This window comes from Peromyscus californicus, unplaced genomic scaffold, assembly GCF_007827085.1.
Source record: "Peromyscus californicus insignis strain IS unplaced genomic scaffold, ASM782708v3 Scaffold_4__1_contigs__length_199733344, whole genome shotgun sequence".
Classification (NCBI taxonomy): Eukaryota; Metazoa; Chordata; class Mammalia; order Rodentia; family Cricetidae; genus Peromyscus; species Peromyscus californicus.
The window spans coordinates 194,396,094-194,421,949 of NW_026294562.1; the positions used below are offsets into that span (position 1 = coordinate 194,396,094).

A 25,856-nucleotide genomic window follows, 5' to 3' on the forward strand; every position below is an offset into this window, starting at 1 on the left:
AGCTTCCTGTTCTCTCAATTTTCCTCTCTGTTAGTCCCGCCTATACTTCCTGCCTGGCCACTGCCAATCAGTGATTTATTCATTGACCAATCAGCAACACATTTGACATACAGACCATCCCACAGCACCTCCCCTTTTCTTTTCTTAAAAAGGAAGGTTTTAACCTTTACACATCTCCAAAGTCAGCTTGGTATATTTGGGAATTTGGGCGTAGCTTTTCTTACTACTTCCTGCTGGAGGGGGACGCTGTATCTTCTGGGGAAACAAAGAAAATTTTTAGGATCATGGAGTAGTCCGTGAGGCTGTATCATCTGAGCCAGTTGCCTTGAAACGGTTCTGGATGTTGGATCATCTGGGCCATGGTGTCATCGGAGACCTTTCAGGTGGTCTTGGCTGGTCAAACCTGATGTGTCTTAATCTGGAACAAATCCATAGCCTCTTGCTTTCTGTGGAAACAAAAGAGACTCTTTTCCAAAGCAACATATCCTTACATCCAAATTTTGAAGTCAAAGTATCTTTAAAATATACATACTGATTTAACTCAGCTTCCTTTACAATCAAATATCTCTCTGTAGTTAAGAATCCCAAAGACAACACAATCCAGATTCTCTGTGTAATAGTCATCTCTACGTGGCTTATTTTTTATATTAATTTTACTGTCTCTTTAAAGACTTTATTTTTTAAAACCATGTATTTGTTTCTATACTGTATATATCACCTTTTTTTTTCTCTTTGAAGCCTACGTATATTTTACACACATTTTAAACTATTACATCTGAATCTGTCTTATTGTGAACCTGTTGCTTTAAATTGCAGCCTTTTAAGCCTGAAACGGCACTGTGGCTGCTGGCTCCGCCCACTTTAGCTTCCCAACATGGCGGTTCCACCAGCTCTGAGAACCATCAAGTCTCAGAAATAGTGGGTCTACGCTTTTATCAAAGCAGTGTGTAGCCCAGAAACCTCTTTTTTTGTTGTTTTGTTTTGTTTTGTACTAGCAAAGGCTAAATTCACCACACAGCTTAATGTGCCACTTGCAGAGGCCTCATTCCCGCCATACCGCAGGTCGAGCTCGCACGCTAGGAACCCACCAGTAGCTCAAACCGGCAGCTGCCGCTCATTTGAGAGAGACAATTAGGAACTGTTTTTAGCTCCGTTTTAGAATCCTTTTTCTTAGTTTTTAGGTGGAAACTCTTGCCACCACGTTGGACGCCATTTGTTGCTTGAGTTTTCCTGCCTGGCCCACAGTCAGGACAAATCTCTCTCACCCGCCAGTCCCAAGCCGCTCAAACCCGATCAAGTAAACACAGAGACTTATATTGGTTACAAACTGTATGGCCGTGGCAGGCTTCTTGCTAACTGTTCTTACAGCTTAAATTAATCCATTTCTATTAATCTATACCTTGCCACGTGGCTTGTGGCTTACCGGTACTTTACATCTTCCTTGTCCTGATGGCGGCTGGCAGTGTCTCTCCCCCCAGCTTCCTGTTCTCTCAATTTTCCTCTCTGTTAGTCCCGCCTATACTTCCTGCCTGGCCACTGCCAATCAGTGATTTATTCATTGACCAATCAGCAACACATTTGACATACAGACCATCCCACAGCATGTGACGTTGAGTGGGAATATTCCAATTTCCACACCAGAATTCATTGTCCCATAACTGGTGGCTAAGAAAGACAGCATAAAATATACTGCATCCTGATTCAAAGCATTTACCACCTTCTGGAAAGCACTGTCACAGCTCTTTATGCAAACACCACATAAATGGTATCTTACCTGTGAAAAGCTATGTTACCATTACACCATGCTTGTTGATAAAGGATGGTGGAGGACATATTAAACTAATGGTTTCCATGAATATGGGCCTAATGTTTTAATTCTCTTCCTGTGAAGAGAGTTCCTTTGTAAGAAGTAATGCTCGTTAGTGTCCTAGTCCCTCCACTGAAAGATGTGTCTTGTTACTGGAGATGACTGGTTTAGTCTCCATATCCTGTACTGCTAAGAGACTTGCCTAGGGTCACCCTCATCTATTCCTGTGAGTTTCCAGTGCTCTAGGTTTCTAGCTCATTGAAGAAAGGCCCCCAGATTCCAATTATTTCTCCAACATGGGACTGACCTTAACCCTGTGCATATATGTTACAGTGGTATAGTTTAGTCTTCTTGTGAGAATCCTAACAGTGAAATGAGGGGCTATGTTACCTGGTTCCTCCTTCTGATTGCCTTTCTAATATTTATAGAAGAGAAACTGCCCAGTCTTACTGAAACTTTATATACCATGGCTGACTAATATCCATGTGAGGCCCCCATGTATCTAGAGAGAAACAGGGAAGGAGACTTGGATGGATATGTTGGGTGAATAGGAACAAGAGTAGGACTTGTGAAGATGGGAGGGAGGGAAACTTGATTGGCATTTAAAAAGAAAAAACAAATAAACACACACAAACATGCAAACACACACACACACCCACACACACACAAAGAAACAATGCATCTGGAATGCCATGATGGTGTGTAAAATACTCAATAAGGCACTGAATGTTAGTTTTGACATGTGCATTATGCTCTCGATAAGCAAATTCATAACAAGAATAAGTAACTAGTTCATTAAGGTGAAAGCATTTTTGCTTTCTTCTTTTTAACTTTCTTCCTTTTATTAAAAACAGATTCTTTTCCCATACAATATATCCTGATCAATTTTCTTTCCCTCTACAGACACCAATCCCGCCCCCTCTTCCATCATATCGAGATCCACTTGATTTCTGTCTCTCATTTAAAAAGAATGAGCTTCTAAGAGGTTACAACAAAATATAAAATAAGATATAATATGCTAAAACAAAAACCAACATATAGGATCTAAGTGACAAAGTCCAAATAGTGTTGTGCATAAATAGCAATCCCTTAGAAGACATTCAACAGCATCTAGATATCCTGTTTGGTTAATTCAGTTCCTCCTGCCTTCTATGTTCCTGATGTGAAGCACAAATGATGGAGGGATTTACTAATTTCACTGCCACCTGAACTATTTGAGATGTTTCATTTTGTCTTCTAATGCACATGACTGAAAAAGAAATAATAATGTTTATCAATCCTCAGATAATTGTCTGTGGGTTTTTATTCACTCTACTATTCTGTCCTTTCTTTAGGGAACTTATTAATGTGTTGGAGCATCCACTCATTTACACAACATAATACAACAGATTCACTGTGTTAGCTTATCCTGTGAACTAGGAAATAGAACACTGATCATAACTGCTTCATTTGGTTTATTAGGTGAAGGGTACATTTAGAGGCTATTAAATTATTATGCTTTATAGAGAAAAGAGAAGGATTTCCTATGATCCTCATATTCTCAGAACAGGGTAAGTAGCTGGTAAACCCACTGCACTAGGTACAGGTATTTATCAGAACAACACATCTACCCAATTATTTACTGAGGATTAGCTAGGACAGCAGAGGTGCAGTAGCTCAAATCATAGAATCTAAACAGGAAACTTCATGACTCAGTTAGTTGATCCATTTGGAACTGAATAATTTAGTAAGATCATTAATTTTCTGAAAGTGAGAAACAGATTTTACTGGATGTCTACATTATATTAATATTCACATACAGATGTATCATACAAGCAAAGAATCTCTGAGACACAGACACTAAGCAAGTTAGAATCCACTGACTTCCTTTGGTTTTCGAAAATCATGATGTCGCCATCATTTTGCCCATCATAGGATTTTGGCCCTTTCTCTACCCACTACACTTGGAATGTCATCCTCTGATGTAGACTGTTAACACGAATCTCAGTTGTTTTCATATGAAAAGTTTCTTGATTCATTCTTGTGACCAAATTGTACTCTTGTAAAAAGAGGAGTTCATCCCTGAGCTCTTACTGCCTGTTGTTTTAGGTGAAGTCATGGTGCCTACAGGTGCAGAAGAAAATCTATAAACATATTTTCCAGCTTGTTTTTCACCTGAATACAGGGCCTCAGATGCATAGCCCAAGGCAAGAAAGAGTTCCAGAATTCTCAGTGGCAGTGGAGGAGGTATAAGAAAGTGCTCAGAGTGTGACAGCTCTCTGGGTTACTGTGACAGACTTACCCATCAAGAAAGTTAGAAGCACATATGGTCACAAACATTTGAGCTAAGTATAAACCTGCAGGACACTGTGAGATCTGGATCCATCAGACTTATGTCTGAGCAGACATGTGTGTTGGTGGGATGTTTTCTTTTTGTTATTATTATCAGGATCTTGTTTAATCACAGTCATGCATATGCCTATAACTCCTCTGAGTGTTATTTCAGAATCAAAGGAGATTTTCACCATGAAGGAGATGTAACCATTGGTGTATTTTTCCCAGTTCATACTATGTACACAGGCAACAAAGTTCCACATCCTTATCTGCCAAACGTTTACACCGACTTTCACATACAGTAAGTGTTGTTTTTTCATTTATGCTGTTTCAGATTTCATGTTACTAATGAACCAGGTGATATGTGTATTCAAGTTCCTATGCTCTTTTTTTATCATGAAAAACCCTCTTCCAATCCAAAATTTCTTATTTATTTATATGTTACTCTTCATTTATTTTCTATTGTCAATGATGATACATTAAGTTGCTTGTTTGTTTACTGATTTTTGTTTCCAAATATGACAATTGAAATATTGGATCTTCCTTGGTCATGCCTTTACAGCCACATGTTTCTCATATTAGGTCTCAGAGGGAGGCAGGTTTTATCAAAGTTTATCTGGCTTTTCAGGACAGTCTAGAAGTCTATTTGTACTCTTGTAAAAAGAGGTGATGCCACCAAAAGCTGTTACTATGGAGGGATGTGATGGTAGAGTAACAAGTTTGCATCTGCGAGATACCACTGATTTAGCAGTAAGGGTGTCAGATTTAGAATTTGGCAATAGTTTCTTGTTGTCAAAACAGCTATGCCTGTCTTCAAAGTTTTTAGTTAAATTAATTATTTGCTAATATTTTATTACCAGAAGTATTTTTCTCTTTTACATGTCTTCCCATGCATTTCTAACAAGTTTTTAATCTCATTTTCATGGATGTGGTCATAATACACAATGACAAGATTGTGGCCACTTAGGGTTGTTTCTTTACTAAGTCAGAAATAAAATTAAGTTTGTGGTAGGGAAATATTTTGTTACTGCAAAAGAGTAATATGTGTGTCTTTCTCCCTTTCCATTCCTCCCTCAAAATCTTCCATTGTAAAATACCTTTCCTAATTTTTCATACAAGCTGGGGAACAAGAAGTGTATGTATCTCAAAGCTAAAATTATTTTGTAAGGCTTCTGATTACATCCTTTATTACACTGTGAGAGTGCACATATGTATTCAAAGAGGGAATATGTCTGCTCTCTAAGGTTCTTTGTCTCTTTTCATGCATAGAATTTTGACATGCCTAGAAATGATCATCTTAATTATCAAGATTACAAAACGTGTTAGCTGTGGGCAGGAATTTTGCTTCACTACATTGGTTTTTGTGTGGTCTAAATTTTTAAACAGATTTTACTTTAGGACTATTATAACTATTCAGATGATATGATATGATATACAAACATAGAATTATATATCAATTTCCAGATTAATGTAAGTTTTCTTTTGAGCCAAATGACTTAGTTTATTGAACTGCACATGACACAGACTTTCCAAAGCATTTTTACAAAACATTTTGTGTGTGTCCATGCACACTCATGCCTCACGTCTCACGTGCAGGTGAGTGATCATCTGTGGAAGGACAACTTAACCTCCCACCATGTGGGTGTTGACATCAAACTCATTCAATACTCAGTGCTGGTTTTTTTGTCCTAGGTGAACTATATTTTTTACATGTGACAAATCCTGTTTTACACGATGCCTGTTATCCTTCCAAATTAAAATTGTTACTGTATGAGATGAAGAACATGTCTATCCCATTGATTATAAATTGTGGTTGACTAGATATGTCAAAGTAGATTACCCCAAATGTCCAAATATTTCTTATGTTAATAATATGACAAAAATACATTTATCATATGAATATTATCCTTTACAATTTGAGTTTTAGCGGTTTTTCTCCTCTGCTATAAATATATGCCCTTTTGTGAGCAGTTTCATACACCAAAATCAAAAAGCATTTCTTGCAGCTTATCCTAAAATATTTTTCAGTGGGATTCTTGTTTTAAAATTTTTAATTTCTTCATTTATTTTTGAAATCGTAATATAATTGGAGTATTTCTCTTTTCCTTGTTACCTCCAAACTTTGTCACATAACTCTTCTTCCTCCTTTCCAAACTTATGGACTGTTTAAAAAATTATTAATACATAAACATGTGTGAGTACATATATATACATATTCCTAACTACAAACAGATCAGTTTGTAATTTATAAATAATAAATATGCTCCTATGCATAGTTTTGAGGATGACCATTTGCTATTGGATATCCGATGTCTTTGCTTTTCCCTGTAGAAGACTATTTCTCTGACTTTTGATTTCCTTAGTTGTCTTTAGTTCTTTGTCTAGAAATAAGACCCTGTGATCTTTCTCCCAGCCACTTTAGTATATCTATTATTGTCTTCTTAATTCATTTCATGTTTAGACAGTCATGTTCATGAAACTTTCAGGATAAGACTTTAATTATAAAATGTAAAAATTTTCAAACAAATAACCTAACTTGGAATGACCAAGATTTATTAACATTGCTTTTTAATAATAGCAATAAATGCTTTTATTATCTTGTTCAAGACAAATAGTTAAGAGTAACACCACATACACATAAAGATATATACATTGTATTTTTGGGGAATTGAAAAAAAGCAATAAAGAGATATAACTATCAATTTTCTGGAGCATAACTCAGACAGTAAAGTCAGCTCTAATGTTTCCCCAATCTATCTTCCTTTTGTGTATTAGCAGTGAAAATATCTCGATGCCTATCTATATCATGATTCTGAGCTCTTCCCTCCATTGCTGCCTGTGGCCTCATAATTGATCTCTTCTTTCCATGAATTGAAGCTCTGTGGCCTTTTCTCTTCATAAGGGCACAGTGAACTTTGAATGCTCTCTACATCCTTGTATAAAGGTCTATGTTGACTGCATTAATTTATTAGAATGTCCTTCTTTGGTGTCCATTCTTTTGTAGCCACTGTGCTTTGTTTATCCTCACTTTGTACTTTTCAATAGCATGGAGATCTTATTTGCTAGCTCCCCTTTTCTTAGGGTGTTTCACAAAGAATGTTTAATCTGCCATGGTATTTACAACACAGCAAGAAACACACATACAACTAATCAGAGACACACAAGCCTACCTGGTGTAAGAATGTTTTTGGGTTCTCACAGAAGTGAGTACTGATGGCTGTCATTGTTAGCACTATGGGAATTCTTTTAATATTTACCTCAATGTGTCACTTGCAGAAATATGTGTCTCTATCTATCACTGTATTCACATTCAGTAATAATTTGGACCATTTTAGAGTGATTTTGTCTAATAAGATTAATGAATATTAAATTATCCAGTGTCACTCTCATATGTAATGTGATTGAATAAATAAATAATGACATCTCTGATTTCCAGTTGAAATTAGGCAATGCAGGGACAATAATTCCTACAACACATTCTCAGATTTCTAAACCTTTCAATATGTCTGTCCATCTTCTACAGCTGTCATCCAGTGACAATATTGTACATCATAGGTTACTAAAATATATTTATGAAGAGTCTGAATCTTGTATTTTTATTTCTCACCATTTTTGCCAATTTCTGAAGTTTTTCACATTAATCAAAATTTTTAAAAATTAATGTGCATGAAATATATTAAAATCCAAAATCAATTTTAACTAGTACATAGGAGATAGGATTAAACTTTCTTGTGTATAACAATAGTGAGTATCCAGATCACAACATTTATGTACTTGAGTATGTCATAACTTTCCTTGGTTTTGAACACAGCTGAGTGCTCATTCAGAAAATCCTAAAATCATTTTTTTTTCTTTCTATTTCTTTCTTTTGGGTTCTGGACAGATCTTCACTATGCTTCTGTGGTATCTTGGGCTCCCTTTCTCTTTCTCTGAAGCCATTTTCCCTGCAATGTGGCTTCTCCATCTCTGTCTGACCTCCAAGTTTGATGAACTCATGTACTTAAGCATGGCTGTCTTTCTTCACTCTCCCATTGTCGTCTAACAAGAAACTACTATGATGTACTCCAGACCTATCTTGGTGCTTTTTCATTTTAAAAATCCAATAATAAAGCATTCAAGCTGTAAAAAAACACATTTTAGTATCATATATGAATTTGACATAATTTTTGATGTTCTATATATAGAAAAAACAGAGATATAACAAATACTGATCAGATTTTGTGATTAAAGTCTTCATCCCCTTATCATTGCTTAGTGGTTGGAGGCTTTGAGCACCTCTGCTGTCTTTTTATGGAAAATATAACAGGGATGATGAATATAATGTGCTCAGAAGACTACATATATGTAAGAAATTCTCAAAATGCATGCATTGTATGTACACACACATTCAAATCTTTCTGTTAGAAAAGAAAACTTGTTTTCCACTATTTTTTCTTGGTTTCCACTATGAAGGACTTTCATGCTCATTTCCCTTCCAGTACAAGCTTTTCTTTATTTATCATTTTGGTGTTTCTGGCTGCTTACTTGTTGGTTTTCAAATGCTTTCATGAATTAATTGAGAACTTAAGTACAGTGTGTTTTGATTACATTCACCCCCCCCAACTCTTTCCATATGTGCTCCTTTATACTAACCTCCTGTTCACCCAATTTGACATTTCTTCTTTTTCCCCAGAGTCCTGTGTATGTTGTTGTATTACTCATAAAACTGGAGCCTTCTCTGGACTGTGGTAAACCTAGTGGCATTCAAAGCTTTGATTATAACCGACTATCAAAAAACCTATCAAGTACAAAATCCCCACAGCTAGTGGTGTGATTTCACACAAAACTCTCTTCTCTATGCTTGAAGTTTTTTTTTTCTAGTATGAACTTTTGCAGCTCTGGTGCCACTGATACTACGAATTTCTATCTACAATTACTCTGTTCTTTTTGGAAAATAATTTTCTTTTAATTATCTGCAACCTCTGTAAGATCATTGAGATTTCTGTGTGTGAGAATAATGTGTGTCCCTCATCTGAAGCTGAGCATTATCCAGTCCCTCATTCTCTCCAAAATGATCAGTTGAAGGTCTCTGTTAATTTACACCTACCAGGAGAGGTTTCTGTGACAGGAAAATGGATCAATGTTCTCATCTATGGTTTGACAAATAAATTATTAGAAATCATACTAATTCTATGTCCATTTAGTAGAATAATGTTATTATATTCTCTCCTTGGGCTTATGGTCTCTTTTGTGTTCCAAATAACCATGCTATGAATGAATTTCTTCTCATGAAACATGCCCTCGATTCAAAAAGAAAATGATTTGAATATTCATGTAACATTTCTTTTTCTATTGCATCAGAGGGCATGTCTTATTAGGTCAGTTATTTTTGCATCTTGTAGGGCTCATAACCGGATGATGTCAACTAATTTTTATTCCTGGCTTAATGTGTACAATTTAGTGTTTACGGTACTCACCAGAGAAGAATTTTGGAACATGATTTAAACCAATAAAAAACCTTTCTTAGCCAGCCTGCAACTCTACTGGATGATCAGAATCCCAGGGTAGCATGGAGACTTTCTCAGGATGAGCTTTTAAGTAAAAAAAAAAACATGTTCTGTATTAAAATGCATCAGATAACAAGAACATTATCTAGAATTGGAACTACAGAAGCAAAAAGCAAGTCCATTTGCTGAGCATTACAAGCTGAATGGCACTTCCACCATCCAGTCAGATGTGCTAAGTTCTGGAGGCCTACTAAGGACTGGGGCACTGCTATATTCACCACTGTTCTCAGGGAATGAGCCAAATCATGACTATTTTAGTGTATGATCCAATCAGAATGAGAGTTAGATGCCCACCCAGTGCTGATAGCAGAGTAGTTTGCCAGGGAGAGCAAACGTTTTCACAACCATGCCAAGAACTTCTCTAATTGTTCCTGATCAGTTTTAATTCAGAAACAGGAACTTTTAATGCCTATAAGTTCTGATCAACATATCTTCTAAGTTTGGAAACAATTAGAAGAGCCATTGGGTCAAACCATTACTATATGTCCACCAAGTAGTCCCAGATGCCCAGTAATATTGCATATATATATTTTATATATATATATGCATATTATATATTGCATATATATTTATAATTATATATAATTATATATAAATATACAAATAATATATAATTATATATAAATATATATGCAATATATATTTATATTATATATAATTATATATTGCATATATATTGCATATATATATTTATATATATATATAAATATATATATATAATATATCATCCCATTAGGCTGAATATCAGCTATCAAAATAAGGAGAAGTGTGTAGGTTAAAAATTTGGGATATTAGATTTCTTTGTCGCTTGTAAGTCTCCTAATGTTAATTAAGGCTACCCCCAGTCACTGTAAGTATGTCAGTCAATGAGCTGACAGTCTGTTTATTTCATATCACTATGTAGTATGAGGGCATGGTCTAAGCATAACCAGCAATTCTGTGGCTGAGTTTGGTTCGACCTACATAATACAGTCTGATTTCTTAGGTTATTCCTATTTCCCAAAGACCACAATCTTTTTAAATCAATCATTTTAGGACTCTCCAGTTTTATAATGGAAACCTCCTTGATGTTGGCAACTAGGAGACAAAGCCATGGGGAATGCATGGAATCATAAACTCTGTATTACTATCTAAAAAGATAAACTCTCACGTCCTTCATTTCTCCAATACAGCCAAACACTTAAAGTAGGCATCAGCAAGTAAAGGTCAAGATGAGATAAAGGCTGCTGGTGTGTAGTCACATTAGCTAATACCCTCCATGTATCTGTCATCCTCAATCTCCTGTCCAGCCCTGAGAGCAGTGATGCTTGGACTGTGACCCTTGTTCTTCATACCCATAGTGAAAAACACAAGTTTCAGTAAAAGGTATAAGAGCAGGGAGTGCAAAAACCTGGGGACCAATGAAACCTTATTATTAATGGGCCCATAGTTCAGAGACATTCCATTTGAGAACAGCATCTGTGGCTTCCACTTACTTTATCTGGGTGTGTGGGTCTGTGATATAAGAGCACCTACATTCACCACCAGAGGAGTGGAGAGAATGACCTTGTAGGGTCCTTAATAGATTAGCTCCAGTGTTCCTTTAGCTACTCATTTGACACAGAGGATATCACTCTACTTAAGCAAGGTGAAATTGGTGGTGGACTCAGAAGATGGCTGGGTATCTCAGATAATTCAGTGAATAACCTGTGTGTAGAACTGGAAGGCCTTTAGTGACTTGATAAGGGAATGATTAAAGAGTTTTGTCAATTGCTTGTCTCTGAGCCTGGGAAGCAGGTGGAGAATTCTTCCAAATATAATCTCATGGGTATTTAATCCCTCTGTATATGGGGAATAGAAAAATGAGGCACAGTAAAGGAGGAAGCTTATCCATCTTTTTCTGGACTCTAATGAGAATTTTGTTGGAGTTTCATTTGATTCCCTGTTCATTCTTTCTGCCAGCTCAGAAATCTGAGGTCTAGATATACAATGAAGTTTCTGCTCTATGTCTAAAGCCATAGCTAATAATTAAGATGGTTTGGGTTATGTAAATAAGGATATTGTTGGACCCTATTGTTAGAAGGAAGCCAAATTGGAGCACCCATTTATGCCTGAGCTTTTTAGCTACTATTTGAACACTTTTAGTCTATGTGGGGAACACTTTTAACCACTCAAAAATGGTATCTTTAAGAAAGTTGCAAGTATTTTTCCCTTCCCCAGCAAGCCAGATCTTAGTTGAAATCAGTTTTTCCAAAGTTTGACAGAGTGTTGGTCTTTCATTTTGATCCCTTCCTGGGTAAGGACTCTGTATTTTCGATTTACTTTAATACAATCCTGGTATATCGCTGAGTTATGCCATGCTAGTGTGTCGAGTATAGATATAACATCCCTTGGTCTGAACAACTCAGAAAGTTTTGTTGTACCCAGGGGAATAGCCTGGTGAAGGTTTGTTACCAGAATCCAGCCAGTTATTTCTGAGAGAATGAACTTTTCCTCTGGTACCTTCCATCAACACATAGGTAATGGAGAAATGTTTTTCTGTATACTACAAATATGTGTTGCTCTGAGTGGTTGATAAATAAAGCCATTTGGCTTATGGCAAGGCAGCAGGAAATTCCAAGAGAGAGACAGGAAGAAGGCAGCGAGAGACGCCAGCGAGCCATTCAAGGAGCAACATTTAATGGGACGGGGGTAAAGCCACAGAATATGTGGTGATACATAGATTAACAGTTATGGGCTCATTTAAGATCTAAGAGCTAGCTAGCAAAAACCTTGAGACATGGCCATGCAGTTATAATTAATATAAGCCTTTGTGTGATTATGAGGGGATGCAAGTGGGAGGGATTTGCCCCAATTGCCATCAGGCCAGGACATAGGAAATCTCCTGACTACATATAGTTTTGTACTGACCATTTTTCTTTACCCTGTAGTCTCATGTAGCACTGTTTGTGGTATGTGTCATCAGAACATCAATAAGTTTTAGTGTCATCTGTCAGACAGTAAGTTAAACTGTGTGCCCATGGAGGATAGCAATTTCTAGGGAATCCATGTAGTCCGTAGGAGGGCCCAGATTTTTTAATGTCCTTTTTTTCCAGCAGTGAAAAGCCATCTTTCTCTATAGATCACACAGTTGAGACACCTACTTGTAAAATCATATCAACTGATGGTTCATGTATATAGTAGTGGAGTTTCCTTTTCCCCATATGAGATACTGGGCTAGATCAATCAGTTCCTCTACCTGGGATGAGGTTCCTTGTTTAGGCACAAATTATTTTATTAAAAGTAATATTGCATTTCCCACGTTCCTGGTTTCATCTTTCATCTGGTGACAGTCTTGTATGAGCACCTATAGGTCATCATCAGGCAAGCAGGATAGCTGGATTGATGACAAACTGAACTCAAGTTGGGGCCAGGGGTAGAGTCTTGTACTGTTTCAAACCGTCCTTAAACAGTTGATGATTTTTTTCCTCAGTAGAAGACCTCATTTTCCTAGATACTAGGAGTATCAGATCTTAACACATTTAACTTGATTTCATTCTTTTATTAAGCTAACAGTACTCTCCACATATATTTGACAGAGAGGCCATCCTATGGCTACAGGGTCCAATCATTTGGACTGATGTATCACAGGGGATTTCCAAGGTCCCAACATTTCGGAAAAGCCACCTTTTTCTTTGGCAATGAAAATGTTTTGAGGCATCTGGAAGTTCTAGGGTTGGAACCAAATTGAGAAATTTTTATTTTTTGAATTTTTCCGGACAGGGTTTCTGTGTGTAGCTTTGTGCCTTTCCTGGAACTTGCTTTGGAGACCAGGCTGGCCTGGAACTCACAGAGATCCACCTGGCTCTGCCTCCCGATTGCTGTGATTAAAGGCATGCATCACCATTTTTAAAGCCTTGAATGTCTTTGATTTAGTCTCAGTCAAGATTAGGGGCTTAGTTCTCCTGCTTTGTGCTTATGTATGGAGGCATTGCAGTTTCCACAAACACTGAAATACCCAGCTGCACCCAGGAATTCTGGAATCTGTCCCTTAGTCTTTGTAGTTGATTCTGCAGTTTTGTGTGGTCTGTAATTTCCTCAGGTATGTTTTTATTCAATCTCTGCAGGTATAATTTTAAAATACACCAGTTGCTTCTGGCCCTGGTATTTGCCATTGAGGAGATCAACAGGAACCCTCATCTTTTACCAAACATATCTCTGGGATTTGACTTCTATAATGTCCCATACAGTGAGAAAAACATTCTTATGCATGCTCTGTTTTGGCTCACAGGCCTGAGTAGACTTCACAGGCTTCACTGTAATTATAACTGTGTAAAGGAGAGAAAGTTAACTGCTGCAATAACAGGACCATCGTGGGCAAAATCTGCCCATATTGGGACACTGCTTCAGCTCTACAAACTTCCACAGGTGAGGAGGTGTATGGGCTAAAAATGCAGATCTCCTTTGCTGTCATTTCAGGTGTGTTCATAGGTTAAAAAGTGTATTTGGATTAGTTAGATATCAATGACAATTGTCCAGACAATTGGATATTGACCACTATTTCTGTCACTGGTTAAAAAAGGGGGAGGTTGGCGTATACAAGGAGGATTAATAAAAATAGAAAATAGGCCAGTCATTTTCTGAAAACATCTCTCACAGAAATTTGCCTTTAAAATCAGGGTGAATACATCATTGCACTAACCATTTCTGTTTCTGCAGAACAAGGATTTGCATAATGCCATTGTTCTTTCTCTTGTTTCCAATTTTTTTCTCTTCAGCTCACTGTTGGTCCTTTTGAGCCTATCTTCACAGACAGAGGTCAGTTTACTTCTCTCTACCAGATGGCCCCCCAAGGCACAACTGTGTCTCTAGCCATGGTCTCTTTGATGCTTCATTTTGGCTGGACCTGGGTTGGTCTGCTTATCCCAGATGATCACAGAGGTACTCAGTTTCTAGCAGATATCAGAGAAAAGATGGAGAAAAATCAAGTCTGCATAGCTTTTATTGAAGTGATTCAAAGCACCTGGAACTCATTTTCATACAAATACTGGAAAAGTCTTGGCATCATCCAGGAAACATTGGCCAATATTGTCATCATTTATGGTGACAATGATTCACTACAAGGTTTATTGACGAATCTAGGGCAACAGATTTTGACGAGTAAAGTCTGGGTCATGACCTCTGAGTGGGATGTTACTAATATCGCTGATTATTTCTTGCTAGATTCATTCCATGGAAGTCTTATTTTTTCACAACACCATGAGCAGGTGGCTGAATTTAAAAATTTTATCCAAACAGTTAATCCTTATAAATACCCAGAAGACAATTACCTTCCTAAATTGTGGTTTTTGTTCTTCAAGTGCCAATTTTCAGAGCTTGATTGTCATCTTTTGGAGAACTGCCAACCCAATGCTTCCTTGGAATTACTGCCTAGACATATTTTTGACATGGTAATGAATGAAGACAGCTACAATACATACAAGGCTGTATATACTGTGGCGCACAGTCTCCATGAGATGAGTCTTCATCAAACACAGATGCAACAATTTGGAAATGGAGAAAAAATGGTGTTCTACCCCTGGCAGGTAATATCCCTTCCATTGTATAAGAGCATCAACAATGTGAAATTTTGATTCTTCAGAGCCACCAAATTAGGTATTACATATTTCAGTATTTTACATATAGTATATACATGTGTGTGTGTGTGTGTGTGTGTGTGTGTGTGTGTGTGTGTGTGTGTGTATCCATCCACAATAGATTCTTCATGTGTTATCCTATCTTCCAGGTCAGTGTAGATCTTTCTGTTCATGTTGCTGAGGAATAAGGAGCTAGTGGCAAAGAGGAAATGATTTTAATAAATATAACAATTGTGTCACAAATAGCTGCACATTTTTTTCACTGTAACGATTATACCAGAAACCTAAGAATTTTCTCAGTGAAACAGTGTAAGCTCATTATCCCAAGTTATTAGTACATAAATGATGTCTTTCAACTACTATGTAGTCATAAGTACCCACATTTTACTCGATGAACTTTAGGATGAACCCTGTGTGTAAATGGGTGTAGCTTTCTTTTAAAGAAATTGAGATTTGCTTCAATCAATACTCACCGATTCCATTCTTAAGTTTGTATAAAAGATGTTCTTGAGGCTGACAGTTCCTCAGATGTAGAATTGTATCCCATTAACTTAGATCACCATTGCTGTCTTTCAATGATAGCTACATTATTATCATGTCCTACACCACAGATAATGAACATTGAGTGTTATTCTATAATCCATTGGTTTTCAAACTCTCAGACCTACATTAAAACATGTTCTTGCATCACTTTCAGCTTCATCCTTTCTTGAGGAATATCCACATGGGAGTCAATATGGCTTTAGAATGGAAACAGAAGTTAGATGATGATAAGTATGATATTCTCAACTTTTGGAATTTTCCAAAGGGTCTTGGACTTAAAGTGAAAGTAGGAATTTTTTTGCCTAATGCTCCCCAGAGTCAACAGTTGACTTTATCTGAGAAGATGATACAATGGCCAGAAAGATATTCAGAGGTGGGTTATATATTATTTCAATGCATTAAACTTATTATAATAATACAGATATATCCTCTAGTATAACAACTTCTACTTTGGAAATTAAATCCCTGCATCAAACTTGTTCCTATCTCATTATGATCCAAACTATCTAATAATGGGATAATCCTCAGACCAATTTTGTATAGATCACAGATGCTCAAATTCCTTTCTAATTTTATAAGAATAAAACTTGCAAGTTAATTATGTGATATTAAAAATATTATTGAGACTTTCAATTAACCATGAGAATTTGTTAACTTTGCTCCATTTTCTCTCAGATTCCTCAGTCTGTGTGCAGTGAGAGCTGTGGTCCTGGATTCAGGAAAGTTTCCCTAGAGGGCAAGGCTGTTTGCTGCTATGATTGCACTCCTTGTGCAGACAATGAGATTTCCAATGAGACAGGTAAGAATAAATCTTACAGAAATGGTTCCACATTTCTGCAGGATTCTGCATTATCTTAAAACTGAAAAATATCTAGAGAGAAGTCAGAAAAATTTATTCCTTCTCTAATTTAGGATATGAAATGTGCATCACCATGTCTTGAAATAGTGCAGAGTAGGCACAGAAATTTATAATTGATTTACATTTATGATCAACTTCAGCTATTGTTTCCTGCAAGAAACCCCTTTTCTCTGTACTAATCAATATGCTTTAATTCCTCACATAATTTGACACATAGTAATAAAGTACACAAATTGGATTTTTTCTTAACTATATTTCAATAATGAATAAAACTCACCTAAATGTAGGATAGGTTATTATAAAAATGATTCTTCCCAGAAAGAACAGATAATTAGCAATTTGTGTTTGATATCCCCACTCTATAATTATTGACTATACAGCATAACTAAAATTTCAAATTTCCTTAATGAATAGGATTTTGTCCATTTTATGCTCCAATTCTTATTAACAGTATATAAAACAATATCCTCAAAGCAGTTCCAACGGTCTGTTACTGAGAGTTGTATCAAGACCTAAGAGCTGCGATGGAATATAGAATCTCCATTTAGAAGAATAGATCATGAACAAATTAACAGCATGTTTCATTGGGAAGAAAATTCTTGAAAAGCTAGTATTTCCATACTACTAAATTTGTGACCAGGTTTACTTAAATTATGAAATATTTTCTATTCTTTGAGAATTTCATACTATGTATTTTGATAATATTCATATCCTCCAAAATCTTACACTTTCATACCTAACTTCTTTTCTCTCTTGTTAAAAAAAATAAGAAAAACTCATTGAATTCAGTTTCTGCTACCTAAATACTCTTTGGAGTGTAGTCCCTGATAGAATATGGACTAATTCCTACTACCACATTATTAAAGTTTAAAGTGTCTTCCCCTTATTACAACTATGAAGTCAAATAGCTTCTCAGTTAAGTGTAGTACTTTATGCCAACTCTCCATACATAATGATATTTGTTCTGCCCTGAGGTTTCACATGTTATATGCATGATATCAAACCTCAAATTTATATATTCAATTGCCCAGCTGTGTCTGGAAGTTTCTATTCCCTTGAAGTATTTCATGACCTCTGACTTTTACATTCTTTTTGCAAATTCTTTCATGACTTTCTCACATTGAGATGTAAAACACTGTGTCCTCGGGTTGGGGATTTAGCTCAGTGGTAGAGAGCTTGCCTAGCAAGTGCAAGGCCCTGAGTTCAGTCCTCAGCTCTGGAAAAAAAAGACTGTGCCCTCAAGCTGTTATTCAAAAGAAACACACTTTTAGTAAATATGCATGCACACATTCACACACACACACACACACACACACACACACACACACACACACAGACTGGAGTTTTTATTACATGTATCATGTGCCTTTAGTAAGGAATGGAGTTATACATGTGAGTTATCCATTAAAACTTAGAAAACTGAAACAAAATGAACATCTCCACATAAAAGAGAAGGAAATAACAGAGCCTGCGCTTATACCTTGAAAGTAGGTCTGAAGAACAGGTACAACAATGTGTCACAATAGCTGAAGGAAACATTATTTACAAGGTATATAGAAATAAGTTTCATTCTACTAAAGTGAATTCAATAATATGCTAATAAAATTTGTCAACAAAATAATATTGAAAATCTGGTAATGAGTTTTTTTTAAATCATACAAAAACTGACAGTGGCAATCTGGCGTGCATAAATCACTGTTCTTGTACTTCAAATACAAGATTATGAATTTTATGAATTTTTAAGAGCAGAATATTATAACACTGTTTTATTTCATACCCTAAAACTGTCTCAGTAGTTCTGACCTTTCCCCAATAGGAATGATGACTATTGACTAGTGCAGTAATCAAGCCTGTTACAACATAGTAATGCCTATTCAGTAAAGCTTCCACAGAGAAGTGTCAATATCAGAAAACAGGAAGTATTTTATAATGATAAGAAAATTGAGACCCTATGTTTAAGAAGTGTATTTTATGAAAATAATTTCAAGAGCATACTCCCTCTTTTGCACTCTTCAAATTAATAATGTGGTATAACTTATGATGTGGTTTCAGAAATAAAGCATGTTTATGTATTGTAATTCAGTATTCTAATAACTTCCAAAAGAGATACACCAATAGCACAAGAGGCCTGAGGCTATATAAGAGAGAAAATTGTAAGGTGTATTTAATTCACATCACTATAAAGAAGATGGGTTGTATGAGAAGCTACTAGTAATTGATAACTACTACAAAAAGAGGAACATCACTTTTCTTTAATGTGGTGGATTCTGAAATGTTGCCCATATTCCAGGTGTTACCCCCATAATATGTAAATACTAGCATCACTGAATAGACTCAATGAGTATTACAATGTATAAAGAAGAGATAAGAGAGCACATTAAGTTGGGAAGTAAAAGTGGGAGAAGTTGAGGAATGGAGCAAGAGGAAAGAGGGATGAGTTGGCTCAACACACTTTATAAGTTCACATAAATAATAACTGAAATATAAGATAAGGAAGTTGAGTGGTATAAATATGAAAATGTTCACTACGGAGTTTGTGTTTCTTTGTTCCTGAGAAAAAAGAAAAGTGATGTAGATAGCAATTCTGTCAAAAAGTACAGAAAAATGGCTGAGAATAAAAGGGATAACTTCAGCTTGGATTAAATCTCACCTTCATTTCTGATCAGATATGGAAATTTGCATGAAGTGTCCAGAGAGTCATTATGCAGAGACAGAGAAGAAACACTGCCTCCAGAAAGCTGTGAGTTTTCTTAACCATGAGGACCCCTTGGGGATGTCTCTCACAACCATAGCTCTGTGCTTCTCTGTACTCACAACTGTGGTTCTTGGACTCTTTGTGAAGCACAGAGACACTCCAATTGTCAAAGCTAATAATAGGACCCTTAGTTACACATTGCTTATCACACTCACTGTCTGTTTCCTCTGTTCCTTGCTCTTCATTGGCCATCCAAACACCACAACCTGTATCCTGCAGCAGATCATATTTGGAGGTGCTTTCACTGTGGCTCTTGCCACTGTGTTGGCCAAAGCTATCACTGTGGTTATTGCCTTCAAGGTTACTTTTCCAAGGAGAGTGGTGAGGTGGTTAATAATATCAAAGGCTCCGAACTTCATCATCCCCATATGTACTCTGATCCACCTTGTCCTCTGTGGAATCTGGCTAGGGACCTCTCCTCCCTTCCTTGACCAAGATGCTCATGTTGAATATGGGCATATCATTATTTTGTGTAACAAGGGCTCAGATTTTGCGTTCCATGGTATACTGGGATATCTCTGCTCCTTGGCACTTGGGAGTTTTACTATGGCTTTCATGTCACGGAATCTTCCAGACACATTCAATGAAGCCAAGTTCCTGTCATTCAGTATGCTGGTGTTCTTCTGTGTTTGGGTCACATTCCTCCCTGTCTACCACAGTACCAAGGGGAAGGTCATGGTGGCTATGGAAGTCTTCTCTATCTTGGCTTCTAGTGCAGCCCTCCTTGGCTTCATTTTTGTCCCTAAGTGTTATATTATCTTACTAAGGCCAGATAAGAACTCAGTTCATCATATCAGGAACAGGCCACATTCTAGAAGGAATAACCCTCTCAAAACCTAGTTCAAAACTCAACAGTTCTCATATGAAGACATAAATTTCAAAGATGAAGTCCAGTTGATCTCTACTGAAAATATGTGTTATGCAATTAGAGTATAGGTTATATTCTTTGTGCTTTTACATGGTCATCTGCTTACAGGAAAATCTCTGTCTACAGTCATCTAATTGTCCTAGAGCCTCTTTATACTGGAGCTATTGGAGTTATCCACACTTGAAATCCAGGTTGTATTTTCATAACAGCAGAACCTCAGTATGTATCTGGGCTTGTCTGAAACCTTCTGTGAATATCATAATATTTTGAATGCATAGAGATATACCTGCATCTGCCTGTGCTCTTCTAAAATGGACAGCTTCACACCACCTTTTCTGGGATTAAAGATGGCCAGTCCCACCACCCCACCATATTCTTCTTTAATATAGACTACTAAGAATTATGTTATTGATTTAAATTGCTTGAAAGCATCAAGTCTATTCTCTTTTCCGATTGTACTCATCACATGTTGTTTTAAATTTTGTAAGTGTTTCCTAGTAAAATTTTATCTTGTCTTTCAATAGTTGTGGTAAAATATATAGATCAAAATTTTATTTTCTATTCAACTTTTAATATAACAGACTTTTACAAGAACAACCATCTGCTTCTTAATGTCCCAAGGCCCTTCACTAAATTATTATGTTTTCATTCAAGTTTATGTAATTATCCAGAATAATATGAGATTTTCAAAATGTAAATGTAATCTTTTATGAACATATTTCATTAGTCATTGAATAATATGTTGCATGCTAAGTTAGAATGTAGACTTACTACGAATTATATTTTATTACCCAATCAAATGTCAGTCAATCAGAACAATAACTAGTTCTAACTGCCTGTATCCCTTATTTACCCTCATATGACCTATGTCACATTTCCACCTGTTTTAATTCTTGCTGACTACCCCCAGTTCCCTTTTAATCTGGGCATTTGCGCATCATTTATCTGAATGCTTCTTGCAATTAACTGCTTTCCCTTGTATTAGTATATACTCTTCATTTGGAATCATGAAAAGGTTAAAACGTGCCACATTATTATTACATATTTCTCCAGAATTCATCACCATTTCAGACAAATACATACAATATATGAAGTAAAATATTTTCTATTTCCAAATAATTAAATAAAATCAAAATTGTATAAAATTGTTAGACTTTTACTACTCTGAGTTTTGTCCTAGCTGTGGTGACTCTTTTGCTTTTATGTCTGTATACTAGGCTAGGAGGTTTCACAAATGCTATTGTTAGCTGTAATTGAACATAATTACTGTTTGTCAAGAGGAAAACCCACCCTAGGTATGGAAAACAGAGCAACAACCAAGAACTAGTGAATTCTTGGATCCCAGAGGAGAAGCTACAGCTGCCACTTTACTAAAATAGCATAGTCCCTAAACGTTATAAATATTTGTTCTCATACATACAATTAAGTCTATTCTTCAGATTTCTTTAAGGATATGTCATATTGAAACAGATGCATACAATTATACAACACCACAAGCAACCAAACTGAATAATTGTGGATCCCAGTTCCAATTGATAGTTTACAGTAAATATTCCCCTAAGGTTCAGATTTCATTGATGAAGATGAGACAGAAAGACTCTAAGTGCCTGAGGACCTGCGAGTTTGCTGTGAGTTTATGTCTCTTAGGAATGTTATACATTATCCATAAAGACACATAATGTCTGATCAACATGACTTCATAATTGTGAGCTGAATTAGGAACACAGCAATAAGCATGCATATGTGAATGGCAAACCTCATTAGACCTCAACCATACATGCATTACAGGTAACAAAGTAAAGCTGACAGAGGACGGAAAAGTCTTCTATGACGCAGAGCACACTAAATGATTTGTAAGACTAATGGTATTCATATACAATTTAGGATTTTATATGTATATGTATGTGTATACATGATTCATATATTACATAATTTATATATTATAATTAAAATTATATGAATAGTTTATATATTATATAAGGTGTATATCATGTATAGGAATTATACATACATTTATATTCCTAATATGTACTCACAGATATTTGAATGTATATATGTAATAACAACTTAAAAAAAGAGTTCATGAGTTTGTAATAGAGAAAGAATAGGTATTCAGGATCATTTAGTCATAGAGAAGTGACGGGAAAATGATGTAATTCCACTTTAATATGGCATTTAAAGTTGATTTATATCTTCTATATTTCTAATGTTGTTCTTTAGCTTTCCTTACCAAGTAATTAAATATGTTGTGAAGTTAATTATCATTCAATTCACATCAAACTCTTTTTAAAGAGTTGTCCTCTACAGCTGTGGTCCGGCATGAAACCAGAGCAGACGTTGTGCATATGGGAGATGATGGTGTAGCTGGGTCTGTTTGAGGGGACCCTGGCAGTGTGATCAGGATCTATCTCTGGTGTAGGAACTGGCTTTCTGGATGCTATTACCTGTGGGAGTTCACCCTGCTCATCCTTGATGCAGCCAGGAATGGCTTGGTCTTGCCTTAACCAAATGTACAAGACTTAGCTGTCCTCCCATGGGAGAACTTACATTATTGGAGGAGTAGATGAACTTACCCTGTTGGAGGTGGGTTGGGGAGAGGGGAAGGCAGGGGCAGAGCAGGAGGAGGGAAGAGAGGGGGTCTGTAGCTGGTATGTAAAATGAATAAATAAAGATAGAGAGTACACCAAATATGTTAATCAAGGGAATGTGTGTTAAGGCTGGTCCACTCCAAAGAATAAAGATACTTAAGCAAAGGTGAATCTGGACAATAAAATCAATAGAGAGTAAAGAAAAAAGTTTTCCTTTAATAAAAACAATGGAATAAATTAATTTATACTTGAATGACAATGAATGCATGGAGATAATTCTTCTTACTCTCAGCTTTAATCTAATAGTAAAAAATGAGACTAAAATTTCTCACAGTATAGACATTTTTTTGGTTTTACAAACGTGTTGAAAATAATAACTTATTCATTTTAACTATGGGACAGGAGAGCCTAACATTCTACTAACAGCCTGTACTGACTAACAGTTTGAGTAAAAACAAAGTATATTTTTCTGATGCTTCCAAGATACACACTTCACAATCAAGGTCAGTCATTGAATACTTTAAAAATATTATAAAATATTACAAGGAAATGAATCTAAGATAGAAGCAGGCATAGCTATTTTTATATTATATGATAAAATAAATTTCAAACCCAAACTAAACAGAATAGGTTGAGAAGGATATTACATAGTAATCAAAGTCAAAATATAGTGAAAACATACAACAATTCTGAGCATTGCATCAAATGCCAGGCACAAAGGTTTGTAAAAGGAACAGTACTGCTGCTAAAATCACTTATTGATCTGAACACAGTGATACTAGCTGACATCAATATCCTATTCACACAAATAGGCTGGTCTCCCAGACATAATCTAAACAAAGAAACACTAGAGGTAGATAACATCATGAATCAAAAACATGAGAGATATCTATGGAATATAACAACCAAACACTAAAAAAATATTCCTTTTTCCAAGAATTCACAAAGCTTCCTCCAAAATTGACCACAAATAAGGAATAAATAAGTCTCCACAGTTATAAGAAAACTGAAATAATACCATAGACTATATCCTACCACCATGAATTAAAGGTGGATATCAACAATACCAACAGGAAATATACAAACTCATGGAAGCTGAACAACTCACTACTGAAGGAACAGTGGGTCAAGACAGAAACCAAGAATGAAAATGAAAACACAGCATATCCAAAGTATGGGACACAATGTAGGCAGTTATAAGAGGCAAGTTCAAAGCACTGAATGCCTACATAAAAATACTGGAGTGATTTCTTATTAATAATTATAGTATACACTTGACATCTCTAGAAAAACAATACTTGAAAATGGTAGATAAAAAGAAATAAGAGGACTGAAAAATCAGAGCTGTAAAAATAAAGGATGAAATCAATGCGATAGAAACAAATAGCAACAGCATAAACCAAATGAAGAATAAAAGGAATGAAAGGTTGTTTCCTCAAAGAAATCAAGAAGATGACAAGGCCTTAGCCAAATTAGTCAACAAAATGAGAGAGAATATCTAAATTAATGAAGCTAGATATGAAAGAGATGACTTTACAACAGATCCCGAGGAAACTGAGAGAAACATGAGGACATACTTGTGGGAGCCGCACTGACTCCATCTTGTGGTTTGATTCCATCTTGACTTAAGGTCAGATAGTTCAAGCTTGTTTTTGCTCCTCACGGCTGAATAACAGGATGTTTGGACAAAGGCGGGTTACTGGATGTTTTGATAATAAGGAGATGTTTATGCTTGTTTGCTCCTTGAACCATGGTGAGGAGGTTCCCCCCACACCCCGCCCCTGCCTCTGCCTCCTTTGTGTGTTAAAAACGCTTTGCAAAATAAATTTAGGGCTACTGGTGTATTCATTGAGAGCCCTCCCCATTCTATCTTCTGTCTCATTTCTTTTTTTTCTTAATCTACACTCCCCATTTCAGGTACTGTTGGACAGGTCAGTTGGTCCTGACATGTGGTGCCCAAACAGGGTATCTGAAAACAGGGGCTTCATGAAGGACACTCAGATGATTGGAGCACTCAGATATTATTAAAGAAGAAATGCAATGAGTAACTGGGGAGTGAAATTGTAAATATGGGGCAGGGTAATAGTAGACAACTGTTTATACATTTGGTTAAAGATATTTTAAAGCCAGAGGAGCTAAAGTAGGGTAGCAGCCTGCAGAGAAATTTTTAGTTTGTAGAGCAAGTGTGTCCTTGGTTCCCAAGCAAGAGACATTGGACACAGACACATGGGGGATAATTTTAGTCAAAATCCAACAGCATCATAATAAGCATGGGCCTGGGAAGGTCACAATGGTTGCACTTATTCTGTGGGCATCTTTCAGGGACACTTTTAATTTGTGCCATGAACAGCAGAAGATATTTCCCTTTGAAATGGTTAAAAGTGAAAGAAAACACTCCATGACACCAGAGGAGCCACTAGACACAGACTCCTTTTCAAAACTGATAATGATCAGTTCAATCCTGAGTTTTCACCTGCTCTGCTTCTGACCATGAATATTAAGAAGCACAAATTTTGTGATGAAACTTACGAGGAGCTGAAGGACTTGAGAGAATTAGTAGTTTTCCTTTCACGAAATTGGAGAGTCTGCAGGTCACTTCTGCTTGGAGGAGCACTCCTCTTTCTACTGTAGTGGCTGGATTAGATCTACCTGGGGGACCGTCTATCAATGTAGAAAGTTGCCTATGATTGCTATGGTGCAAAGTCCTCCTGGAACACGGCAAACACTCACCCTTAGTCATGCATCTCCCCAGCAAGCTAGTGTTCGAGAAGCAGCTGGCAGAGGGAAGGATGTGCAAGGATTTCAAATATTCCCAGGGACTGATAGAAGCCTTGCCTCCCAGAGATTGGAAACAGATGACCAAAGTTTGCCTGTCACGAGAAGATTACCTGTTGTGGATTCAAGAGAGGGAAGCATTGGGTTAATAAATGTAAATCAAAGAAGGATAACAAGAGGAATCAACTGTGTTATATAAGTGATATTT

General features: G+C 36.4%; 1 protein-coding gene and 1 pseudogene across 1 annotated transcript; both read left to right on the plus strand.

Annotated features, from left to right (window-relative positions):
* The window catches only part of LOC128124287 (vomeronasal type-1 receptor 4-like), a 53,519-nt pseudogene that overhangs the window by 19,256 nt on the left and 8,407 nt on the right, over window positions 1-25,856 (plus strand).
* LOC128094678 (vomeronasal type-2 receptor 116-like) lies at window positions 875-20,257 on the plus strand. Its single transcript, XM_052713159.1, has 7 exons — window positions 875-918; window positions 4,254-4,421; window positions 13,752-14,052; window positions 14,403-15,209; window positions 15,958-16,176; window positions 16,479-16,602; window positions 19,329-20,257. The coding sequence occupies exons 1-7, from the start codon at window positions 875-877 to the stop codon at window positions 20,255-20,257; spliced, it is 2,592 nt and encodes an 863-aa protein (XP_052569119.1).

Coding starts and splice junctions, on each gene's coding strand:
- LOC128094678 (XM_052713159.1), top strand. CDS start 875: ATGGCGGTTCCACCAGCTCTGAGAACCATCAAGTCTCAGAAATA. Junction 14,053..14,402: donor AGCTCTACAAACTTCCACAG/GTGAGGAGGTGT, acceptor TTTTCTCTTCAG/CTCACTGTTGGTCCTTTTGA. Junction 15,210..15,957: donor TGGTGTTCTACCCCTGGCAG/GTAATATCCCTT, acceptor CATCACTTTCAG/CTTCATCCTTTCTTGAGGAA.